Source organism: Mustela putorius, unplaced genomic scaffold (genome assembly GCF_011764305.1).
Source record: "Mustela putorius furo isolate JIRA1106 unplaced genomic scaffold, ASM1176430v1.1 tig00003901_pilon_pilon_pilon, whole genome shotgun sequence".
Lineage (NCBI taxonomy): Eukaryota > Metazoa > Chordata > Mammalia > Carnivora > Mustelidae > Mustela > Mustela putorius.
Genome location: NW_025422049.1, coordinates 17,797,077 through 17,809,242, shown reverse-complemented (window position 1 = coordinate 17,809,242; position 12,166 = coordinate 17,797,077). Strand labels below are relative to the sequence as shown.

General features: G+C 44.1%; 1 protein-coding gene across 1 annotated transcript in view; it reads left to right on the top strand.

Moving 5' to 3' along the window:
• The window catches only part of VSIG1 (V-set and immunoglobulin domain containing 1), a 111,937-nt gene extending 101,332 nt beyond the window's left edge, over positions 1-10,605 (top strand). The window contains exons 4-7 of the mRNA XM_045068303.1: positions 3,703-3,858; positions 4,263-4,382; positions 8,277-8,430; positions 8,873-10,605. Coding sequence (XP_044924238.1) covers positions 3,703-3,858; positions 4,263-4,382; positions 8,277-8,430; positions 8,873-9,278 — 836 coding nt within the window. The 3' untranslated portion in view covers positions 9,279-10,605. The remainder of the gene's footprint in view (positions 1-3,702; positions 3,859-4,262; positions 4,383-8,276; positions 8,431-8,872) is intronic.
• The last annotated feature ends 1,561 nt before the right edge of the window (positions 10,606-12,166 follow it).

The following is a 12,166-nucleotide window of genomic DNA, read 5'->3' as shown; positions in this document are numbered from 1 at the left end:
ATCAGTCCACATTTCTCTGGCTATTTTGAGATAGAGCTGTAATTCCTGCCCTGTCTTCACAGGTTTATTATGAGTCAAATGATAGATTAGAGATTCCACATTCAAAGCATTTAGGGATTCGTCCTCTCATGGTTTCCTGCTGCTCCCTGGCTCTGGGTTGTCCTTCTGACCAGAAACAACCTAAAGAAGCCAAGCCTCTATCTCTGAGCTTGCAAAAAGCTCTGAGATAGTTAGACAGTAAGTTTAATGTCCCTTTTTTTAAAAAAAAAGATTTTATTTATTTATTTGACAGAGAGAGACACTGTGAGCCAAGGAACACAAGCCGGGGGAGTGGGAGAGGTTGAAGCAGGATTCCTGCTGAACGGGGACCCCATGCGGGACCTGAGCCGAAGGCAGACACTTAACAACTGAGCCACCCAGTCACCCCAGGAAGGTTAATATTCTTAAATTTAAAGCTCGGAGAATCCTTAGTCCAAGAAGTTGAGAGTCATTTTCTCTTTGAGTTGTTTTCCCATGAGTCTTTGGGTCAGTTGTTCCCACAATGACTGTGTCATGACTTTTCCTTAAGCATCCAGCATCCAGGCAAGGTAAAAGGCAGAAGAGTCTGTAGATTATCTTGTTTGGGAACTCTCAAGAATTCTATTTTTATTGATTGGGGTAAGAACTAAGGTCTTGTACAAAAACATGCTTTCTGGAAATCTTGAGACCGATAATTTTCTCTAAAAATTGCAGAGGTTGTTTACCTTTCTGAAGTTCCATGGCCTTTGAGTGCCTGTCCTGCTTACCCTGACTGAGGGATGGGGCATGGATGGGACAGGGGGGTCAGGGAGGCCAGCTGTGGGGAGAGGTGTTGATACTTCCTTTGCAACCACACTTCCCAGCAATGCATTTCCCAGAGACATTCCCTGGCGCAGTGATGGGCGTAGGTCCCATGCATTCACTCCTCCATGCATAAATTCATTTCAGCAACTCCTGAACACCCGTCTCATTACTGTCCTACACAGTGGAGATGGAAAGATGTAAAAGATAGGCTATAGCCCTCTAAAAGTTTTGAGAAGAGGGGGCAGGGCATGACTTAGGTAAAGGAAACAACAATGAGCAGAGGCCCAAGTGGCTTGGATGATCATTCATTTGAGTGGCTTCCATTAGGTATGATAGCCTTGGAAAATGTGTCTCTGAAAAAAAAAAATCCAGGTTGACGTTTGAGTAATTATTTTATATGCATTTGGAATGACCATCATATTCCTTCCGTGATTTGGCACCTAAAAAGAAAATGATGAATTTAGGGAAGGCTTGGGGACGCAATGAAGCATTTTCATTGATTTTCTGAGGTGAGCCTCTCCCTCCCACCCTCATTTTGCTGAAAGCAATAATGCTAAATGGTAGATCAATGGCTTTGCCAGTAAAACATCCAAATTCTACCAGGTACGTTAGCTAGATGAAATGTCAATTCAATCCTGATTCAGTAGTTTTAGAAAATATATAGGTTTGGGATATGGCTCAAAGTGATTCACTAAGTGTTTTGTTAATAAAAAATAAAGGGCGGAAATTGTGTTCAGAAAAAAAAAAAAAAAGCCTATCTGGCATTGATTCTGGGCTCCAGAAACACCCTCATTTAATTTTCTGTTCAAAATTGTGTAAAGGCCATCGAGTCATCATGGTTTTAAACAGGACATTCTCTAAATCTAGTGACAGTTGCAATGGACTTCCGGTTAAACAGGCTAGCTTCAGGGAAGCAAATCGAATGAGATGTTCCCATCTGAGAAAATCAACGGTAAGGAAAAAAGAATAAAGAACTAAAGAGAAAAATACTGATTTTTAAAAGATTTTATTTATTTGTCAGACAGAGAGCACGCAAGCATCGGGGAGGGGCCGAAGGAGGAGAAGCAGGCCCCCCCACTGAGCAGGGAGCCCAATGTGGGGCTTGATCCCAGGACCCCAGGATCATGACCTGAGCTGAAGCAGATGCTTAACCGACTGAGCCACTCAGGTGCCCCAAAAAATACTTATTTAAATTTAAAACCACCTGTTTAAAAGATAGGGATGGAGAAGCAGTCCAAAGACCTCCAGCCATCTCTGTCTTCCTGCTCCTGGGCCCAGCCGGTTAGAGTCTGAGACTGGAAGATTGACTTCAGTAGAAAACTATAAAATGTGGCCATAGAAATTAGTCCTGCCTGTGGCCAACAGCAGTTCCATATGCGAGGTGCTGTAGACGTCATTTCGTTTATCGAAATTCGGTATGTTTGGATGAGCCTGAGATCAGGCAGTCTCTTGTTCACACTTACATGGAAGAGTCAGCTGAGGTTTGGTTGGGTGAGGTTACTTGTCTAAACACAGCTAGCGTGAAGCTGCAGACGGTGGTCTATGTGGATTTAACTGCTCCCTCTGGTGAGACCTGTAGGGCTGCAGAGTCCAGAACATTTAAGGCATAGCTAGCCTGTGTCTTCGGCGGGTTTTGTACCTAAGTTACGATAAGCAAAGGTGAGTTGCTAAGTACTGACATTCAGATTATTACCTATATGGAACACAAGGCTTAGAACAAGGTGGGAGCAGTAAGACGAATGAGGAAATTCAGATCCTCAGTTGCCCACAGGACCCCTCCACGTAGATGTTTCATAAACAGCTGAGACTCAGTGTGTCCCCAGATGATGGTATCATCACCCCTTCTTCCTCCTCTCTCCATCCCAGAAAACCTGCGCCTCCTGTGTTTATCTTGGGATGGCACATACCCAGCTGTCCAAATCAGAAACCTGGGAGCCATCACTGCCTGTGCCCTCTTCCTCATGCCTCATTTGTTTGGCCACCAGTCCCACCGATTTTACTTCCTTGAGACCCCTTGACTCTGCCTCCTCCTTTCCCTTGGTTCTGGCACCCGCAGCACGCGAGCAACCCATCTAATGCATTAAAAATGACCACCATCCTTCCCCTACTTAAATTCCTTCCATGGTTGTCCTGCTCACCACGTAAAATATATGAAATACAAAGCCTTCCACACTGTAGCCTCTGCTGCTCTCTGGCCGCATCTCCCACTACTGCCCCCATCCCACTTCAGACCTTACAGGGGCATTTCCAGGGCCTAGTCCAGTGCTGGGCATACAGAAGGGATGAAAGATGAATAAAGATTTCAGCTTTGTGTAGCTCACCTTGTCCAAAATGGGCTTCCCCAACCAATGAGGGATACAGGCCAATTCAGACCATCCACTAATTTTGAGAACTAAATGCCCAACCGTGACTCCTAAAGGAAAGGAAAAATATGGCATTGATAAGACAAAGGTTATAAAAAAAAAATAAATAACAACTTAATTTCGAAGTAGCTAAGCGTTCTATTTTCCTTTAAAACTGGGCTTGAAAAGTGTAAACTGTGTCCTTAGTCATTTAGTGTTTGCTTACATTTGGCTGTCTTAATAAAGGCATATTTTAAGACACAATGCGGAAAGTCACAGTCATGAATCTGCGGAGGGAGGCAGACAGAAGAGATGCTGCTAGAATTGTAATGGCCTGGTGCCTGGCAGGTCCTTGGACCTGAAGTGTTCTACTCCCACCTGGTGGTACAATTGGAAAACGCTTGCACAAAATTTGTAAAGCTTTCAAAACTGAGTGCCTAGTGCGGTAGTCTACAAAATGACAGTTGAAAGTGGCCTCCAATTGTGACTGGTTGCAACTCTCCCTGCAGCATTTTTACTCTGTGTCATTGCCTTACAGTCAGACCTTCTAAGCCCTTTTGTAGCATCCAAGGAGTACCAGAAACTGGCCATCCAATATCTCTTTCCTGCCTCTCTGTGCTCGGGACACCTTCTCCTGTATATTACTGGTATAAACTCAAAGGTGAAGACATCATCCCAGTGAAAGAAAACTTCAGTAAGTTCAGCCCTCCGTGGCCCCTGGCAAGGCCTGGTGTGTGTGGTTGGCTGATGGCGTGTGTGTGGCTGGTTGCTCAGTCTTTAGAACTCAGTCCTTCTGGAACGGAGAAGGAAAAAGCAGATCTCCTAGCAAGATGACTGTGGTCTGGTCTTATTCCCCAAACCCTAGTGGTCAAGCCAGTGTTTGGCTCACTCAGAGGTGGTGGGTATGGAGGGAAGAGGCATGGTCCCCGGTGGGCTACCTTTGGAAGGGTCCTGAGGGGTCTAGCGGGACCCTGGACAGCTCAAGGAAGGGGCGGAGGCAATGTGAGGAAGTGGGTCGTCAAGGAGTGATTTGTTTACCATGACATGATCTGTACCCTCCGTAAGAGATTTCAAAAGTCCGTTTCCTGTTTTTGACAGACCCAGCCACTGGGACTTTGGTTATTGGAAATCTGACCAGTTTTGAACAAGGTTATTACCAGTGCACAGCTAGCAACAGCCTTGGCAACAGTTCCTGTGAAATTGATCTAACTTCTTCCCGTGAGTCGATCATCCAACTTTAATGCACTTTCTCCTTAAGTCAAGTATCCTGGGCCTGCCAACTAAGTGAATTAATTAGGATCCCTGCTTAAGCCTTCCTGCCTCTCGGGTGATTTTGGTGGTTTATTTCTAGGTTGACAGGCTGAATTATTACTATCCTAATATCTAAAATTCGCATGATACTTAATATGTGCCATACACTGCCCTAAAACATTTACAAAAAGTTTGTTTTACCCTCACAAAATTTCTAAAAGGTAGGTATTATGAACGAATAAATAAAACAGCAGCCCCACTGATAGTACAAGGCTGGATTTTCTTTGTGATGCTGTTGGTGAATCCAGGGGAAACCAGCAATCTGTGTTAGACATGGAGCTCACAAACTTTCTGGTTCTTCAGTAATTCACTAAGATCTGCCTCTAATAATAGTAGTAAAAATAACACCTGTACATACAGTCCCAGTAGCTAATATTCGTGGAGCACAAATTGTGTGCCAGGCACATAATGGCTAGGTATTGTGAGCATTATCTCACTCAATCCTCTAGCCACCTTATGGAGGCACAATATATTGTTAGCTTCATTTTACTGAAAAGGACATTGAAACTCAAGGAGGTAAGTGACTTGCCCAAGGTCATCTAGTTAGTGAATGGCAGAGCGAGGATGCCTTTATTTTTTTTCTAAAGATTTTATTTGTTAGTGAGTTGGAGGGAAGAAAGCACAAGCAGGGGGGAGCGGCAGGCAGAGGGAGAAGCAGGCTCACTGCTGAGCAGGGAGCCTGAGTGGGGCTCAATCCCTGGCCCCTGGGATCATGACCTGAGCCAAAGGTAGATGCTTAACTGATGGAGCCACCCAGGCATCCAGCCAGAATGCTTTGAATCACAACCTTCCAGTTCAAAGGTGCTCAGTTTACTAAGCATAGACTTGAGGGCCTGGAGTTGTCAAATTTGGCCAGTCAGGGGCAAGCTCTTACAAGGGATACCTTGCCACATCTTTTTTTGTTTTTTGTTTTTTTAAAGATTTTATTTATTGGAGAGAGCGAGCATGAGTCGGGGAGGGGAGGGGGCATAGGGAGGTAGAGATGCAGGCTCACTGTTCAGCAGGAGGGGAGGCTCCATCCTGGAATCCCGGGATCACAACCTGAGCTGAAGGCAGACACGCTCAACCAACTGAGCCACTCAGGTGCCCCTTGCCACACCTTTGAATGATCACTTAATAACACTTAGGATCATGTCATCTATTCATTATTCCTAACTCAAGTTGAATCTGTGACTAATACATACCATATCCACATGGCCAGTTCCCTTGGACCATCGCTCTCCTATGAAGCTAAGCTTTCTTCCTTTCACTTGTCTGGAATCAAACATTTTCCATTTCCAGGTTGCTTCTTCATTCACCTAATTTCTATTCAAAGGTGAAGATAGGTCTTTCGGGTCTTCGTCTATAGTCTCATTCTCCCCCTAGTCCCTGGATCATTTCTGCTATAGATCTCCATTATCTTCTCCAGTCCCGTTTTGCCTTTCCAGAAGTAGTCATAATGTACCTGTAGACACTTGGGAGTTGTACTTGAGCCTTGCTTCTGCTCAAATACTCTTTTAAAATGATGTTGGCATTTGGTTGCCTGCTTGCTTGCCTGCCTGCCTGCCTGCCTCCTCCTCTCCCTCCTTCAAACCTTAATTGGATATCTACTAAATGCCAGGAACTATCATAGGTGGTACAGATACAGAGATTAATAAGATCTATGTCTTACACTCAAGGAATGCACAGTTTAGCTAGAGGGACGAACAGTAAAATGTGTTAAATGCTAGACTAGCAATCTGTACAGGGCCTCTAGGACCCTAAAGAAGAAACAATTAATTATGCTTATAAAGCCAGAGCCAGCTGTATTGACAAAGTGCTATTTGAGCTGGATCTTGAAAGAACTTGCAAAACCCATTTATCTATAAAATAGGGATGAAGGTGAAAGGCAGCTGACAGATGATGGCACTACAGCAGCAGGCTTAGGAGGGCAACCAGTCCCTGATGGGGGAGGAGGATGGAGGGTTCCAGAAGAGATGTCTCTAAGGGAAAAAAATCTTAAGAAACCAAAAGGTTATTGGATGTGTTTAAACCTACTGAAAGGAGTTTTAACAGTTTTAGTGGAAATTTGGGGGATTAGTAGTAATACATTAAAAAAAAATCCCCAAATGAGACAATTATTAACAAATTAATTATCAAAGAAACAATTTAAATGTACAGGAATCATACATAATGAGGGGGGCGCCTAGGTGGCTCAGTCAGTTAAGAGTCTGACTCTTAATCTCAGTTCAGGTCTCGATCTCGAGACGTGAGTTCAAGCCCCAAGCTAGGCTCCACATGGAGACTATTTGCACATTTTTCTTTCTTAATAAATGAAACAAGATGGGATTGGGAGGGAGACAAATCATAAGTGACTCTTAATCTCACAAAACAAACTGAGGGTTGCTGGGTGGAGGGGGTTTAGGAGAGGGTGTAGGGTTATGGACATTGGGGAGGGTATGTGCTATGGTGAGTGCTGTGAAGTGTGTAAACCTGGCGATTCACAGACCTGTACCCATGAGGATAAAAATACATTATATGTTTAGAAAAATTTAAAAAATATTTAAAAAAATCTAAACATTTTTCTTTCTATTTTTTTTTTAAGATTTTGTTTATTTATTTGAAGGAGATAGAGACAGCCAGAGAGGGAACACAGACAGGGAGGTGGGAGAGGGCGAAGCAGGCTTCCTGGCAAGCAGGATCGATGCAGGGCTCGATCCCAAGACCCTCGATCATGACCTGAGCTGAAGGCAGACACTTAATGACTGAGCCACCCAGGCACCCCTAAAAAATTTCTTAAAAACCAAGAATCATAGGATGTATTATGTTCTGCAGCTGTGAAACGATATTTACATAGTCATAATCCTGTAAACTTTGATGCTACAATTTGTGCTCTGGCTCTGTCTGGAGAATGTGTGAGTGGAGTGGAGTGAGAAGACAATCTCCACTGTTCCAGAGTAGGAGGTCATAATGACAAAAATCGGAAGGTTAAAACAAGCACAATAGAAACATGGGGGCAAATACTGGATGATGAAAGAAAAAGAATTAAGAGTTGGTTGCCTCTAGTGAATGGGACACAGAGACGGGGAGGAGCAGGGATGGGGACTGTTGCTTCCTTGCCTGAAATCTAGTAGAACCGCATGACTTTCCAAATCGTGCGCAACAGAGTCCTTTAATCATCAAAAGTTGAAAGAATGACCAGGCAACTCAACTAGCCTCTCATCTCAAAATACAAGACGTCCAGCCTTGTTTGAAGGGAGGTGGATGGGGACGGGCCCACTGGAACTCAGGCAAGGTCTCCCAGGGACATTGGAAGGTCTGGCGCTCACATCTGGATGGTCGCACATTCGTTGAGTTTTTCCATAGGCTGACCGGATAGACCAGATACCTGTATATGGAAATGGGCATACCTCTTCCAGTGGCCAGAACACATGAGGCTCCTTGGTGAGCACAGCATCCGTGGGAGAGGTTTTTTAGGGACCTACTTCCCCTATGCTCCGGATAAACCTGGTGAAGTGTCCCTGCCTGTAACAGGGGTCCTTTCTCCAGTTACCAGATTGTAGCTCCGTGGTGTCTCCTTCACGGATCAAGCAGATGCCCATTGAAGACTCACTTCCCTTGGCCCTATTTTGAAAGTGAGCTCTGTGCCCCCTTCCCCAGGTTGGCACATGTGTCTGTGTGTATCTGTGTGAATGGGTGAGCTCCACCGTGGGGCTTTCTAGCCTCTACAAGTCATGCTCCCCACCACATGAAGGCTCTGGATAGTCCACATGGGCCACAAATGTGCACGTGGGAGGCAGACAGCGTGTTCCACTTTACCAACCAGGTGCTTGTTTCTTCCAGATCCGGAAGTTGGAATCATCGTTGGGGCGCTGGTGGGTGCCCTGTTGGGTGCTGCCATCATCACCTCTGTTGTGTGCTTTGCAAGGAGCAAGGCCAAGGCCAAGGCAAAGGGGAAGGAAAGGAAGAGAAATTCAAAAACCAGCACAGAACTTGAGTAAGATCTTACTTTGTTGCCTTTACTTGAACGTTGACTTTTGTCGGGCGTTGCACTATCAGCCAGCTCTTCCTCGGCACCCCCTTTAGACCGACATACGGGGGTGCCTTTCTGCTCCCCCTCACTGCTTCTATAGAAGAAGGGTAGCAGCAGCTACCAGTTCCTGACAACTGTGTGCCAGACTCTGCTCTAAGTTCTCTATCAACTCATTTAACCACCTCTGGAATCATAGTTTTTCTCTCTTGGACTCTCATTCTCTTGTTGAGACCTAACCTCTCTGGCTGGGAGAGAAGACAAGCGTGCAGTGTGACAGTGAGTCAGAATCCCAGACGTCACAGAGGCCCTGAGCAGACTGAAACCTGTGGTCACTGAAGCTAGAGCCTAGGGCTCCACGTGAAATGATGAACCCTAACTCGTTCTTCCCTGGGCCTTCTTCCTGCAGACCAATGACAAAGATAAACCAAAGTACAGAGCTCGAGGCAATGGCGGGGGAACATGCTCTCCAGCTCGAAGCGACTCTGCCACCTTCTGGCCACGAGAATGACCCCACTACCACCCTGGGTCCAGATCATGAGCCGACCCCGGAGCCGGAGCTGGAGCCTAAGTCTGTCTGGGAGCCAGCCCCACAGCCTGCCCTAGAGCAAGAACCTGTCCCAGAACTAGGGCCTGTTCCAGAGTCGGAGCCTGTCCTGGAGCCAGAGCCTGTCCCGGTGCCTGAGCTGGATACAGAGCTGGAGCCTGAGCCAGAGACAGAGCCAGAGCTGGAGCCGGAGCCAGAGTCTGATCCCGAGCCCGGGATTGTAACGGAGCCCTTGTGCGACAGGGAAAAGGGAGTGAAAAAGCCATAGGCTAGTAGCCAAGTACAGTGTTCATCAGTAGGGAACCCATTACTGGCATTTGGAGTTGCCCTAGCCAGTCTCCCACCATGTCCCTCTCTTCTGACCTGCCCTCTTCTAACAAGGTGCTCCTGCCTTTGATCCAAAATAAATAGGTCAAGATAAATGCAGGGGTTCCTCTGTTACTTTCACTCTAACATGTAAGCGTGACTAATGACAAAGCAAGTGACTTTCTAATTCAGTTGAAGGCATTTTGCAGCAATATCTACATTGGACTTTGGAAAATCTCATTTCTCTATTTTCAGCTACTCTGTTACATTCCGCAGGCACACATGACAAGGTGGCATTAACTGGATTCAATGCTATTCCTAGGATCAGTTGGTCAGGGCTTCCCTAATTCATTTTCACAATGGCCACAAAGACAAAAATTTGCCAGCCTTCTTTGAGAGAGATGGGAGGGGGGGGAGAAATCCTCAAAAATTCCAGAGGAGGATATGTAAAGGGTACATATTCAAACGAGGTCTTAAAAAATCAGTGCTTCATTTATCATACTAGATTTCCCAAGGAACCACCCTGCTCTACAAGATCTTGAGCACAGCAAAATTTTTAAATAACCTAATTTTTAAATGCTAGATGAGGTACAGGCAAACAAGTCCAAATGACGTGTTCCTTAGATGACCACAAAATGTTAGGATCATGGGTGGTGTACAGTTTAGCTTCTAATGAGATGTTATCACTCTGTCTGATCCTATCTACTTTAGAAGGGCCAGAATAGGAAACTGTTCTAAATGAACACTTAAGATCTGTTTTAGGTAATCTGAACTAATTATTTAATCTGTTTCGCTGTTGGGATATTCCACATTAATTGATACCATTTTTGTATAAATGCTAACTGTTAACTAACATGCTAAAATGTTTTTTTCATTGATTGTATTTTCCCCACATTCCACTTGAAGAAATTTGTAGGTAGACTTTCTCATTCGTGTAATCAGATTTTAAATCTTATTTTGAGGCTCAATAAATTCTCAATAAAATCTTATTTGAATGATCCTAAGGTAAATCTTTTATTAATGTTATCGACATATACTTCATGTACAATAAAGCACACCCATTTCACGTGTATCATTTGATGAGTTTTGACAGATGTATATGCCCATGAAACCACCAAATCCAAAGTGTTTTTGATGCCTCTTTGTGCAATCCCACCATCACCCCAGCCCCGGTCAAACACTGATTTGCTTTCTGTCATTGGAGATTAGCTTTGCTTTTTCTTTTCTTTTTATTATTATTTTTAAATTATGCTCAGTCAGCCATTGCCTTTTCTTGACCTTTGTATAAATGCGATCATACAGTCTGTACTTGTTTTGTGTCTGCTTCTTTCCAAGGTGAATCCTTTTTGAATGAAGTAATGAATCTCTAACTTACCACACCCCGATTTTCATGTAGGGGATTTTCTTAAGTTGCAAAGCCCTTTATATAGAGAATATACTTACACAGAAGTTGAGGTAGAACCTTTGTCGGTTTTAAGGTAGATAGAACTTAACATTTAATTTACACTTATGTGGAGCCATGAAGAGAAGTAACAAGCTTTTACTTAGGTATTTTCTTTGATGTGTCAATTTTCAATGAATCATAGGGATTTTTTGAAGCATCTATAATTCCATTCACATTAAATATATTATGATACACAGTGTCTGATGGGTCCAGTAAGCAAAATGATGAAGGTTTTGAGAATGATCTATTATTTAAAGATTAAAAGCTAAACACCAGCAGTGTAAAAATCTCCATTACCAGAACATCAAAGTAGCTAGAATTCACTTTTCTCTTCTGCCTTTATAATAGAGGCGAATTACAAGAGACCAATATGTAATAGTCAATAGCTGTACCTCCCAAATTTCTGATGGACTGGTGCTGAGCAGGAAGTCACTCTTGGTGATCTTACACAACTCTGTCCTTATCAGCATTGCTTTGGTCAAAATACTAATGAATAGTGGATTTAGCGGTTTTCAACTTTTTTTTGAAGGTCATGGATCACCTTGAAAATCTGTTGAAAACTCTGGACCCCTTTCCATAGGAAAACCACTTATATACACAAAGTGTCTTATACAGTTTTAGGTAAATTACAGATTCCCTGAATCCAAGATTAAGAGCTAGTGACTTAGATAAAAACACAGAAGGGACACTTAACAAATGTGTGGATGCCTTCCTTCTGAGGAGAATGATTACTAGGTTGTAGGACTCAAAATGATCTCAATAGCCTGGAAGCTGAGCTAAAATCAAACAGGAATGGAGGGGAAAGCCCAGATTTAAAAATATAGAGTACATGCTGCTCATGCAAAAACCTTAGCTGGGTAAGGCTGGGAAGTAAGTAGGGTTAATCTGAAGTGGTATCTTGGGATCTCTCCTTTCAGTGCCCTTCCAGGCCATCTGGCATCTTAGTTTCCAAACACCCAGGATTCTCATGTACCTACTAGCTCAGTGATCCACTCAGCTCTGCATCACCCAGGAACCCACCCATTCATTGCTCAGGATTTACCTCTACCCTTGCTACCACTTTATTTACTTTTTTTTTTTTTACAGATTTTCTTTATTTATTTGAGGGAATGTAGGTTGAGTGGGGGGGGGGAGAGGGAGAGTATCTTCAAGCAGACACCCTGCTGAGCGCAGAGCCCGGATGTGGGGCTCAATCTCAGGACCCTGAGCTCATGACCTGAGCTGAAATCAAGAGTTGGACGTTCAACGGACTGGGCCCTCCAGGAACACTCCCCAACCAACCACCCCACCCCCCGCCTGATTTTAAAAGGCAGCGGTTCTGTGACCTGTTTTTGTCTAGTGACCATGATCTTTTATCATCCAGTGATGTCATTTGGATTGATAGTGAGCTAGCTCTCTTTTGAGTA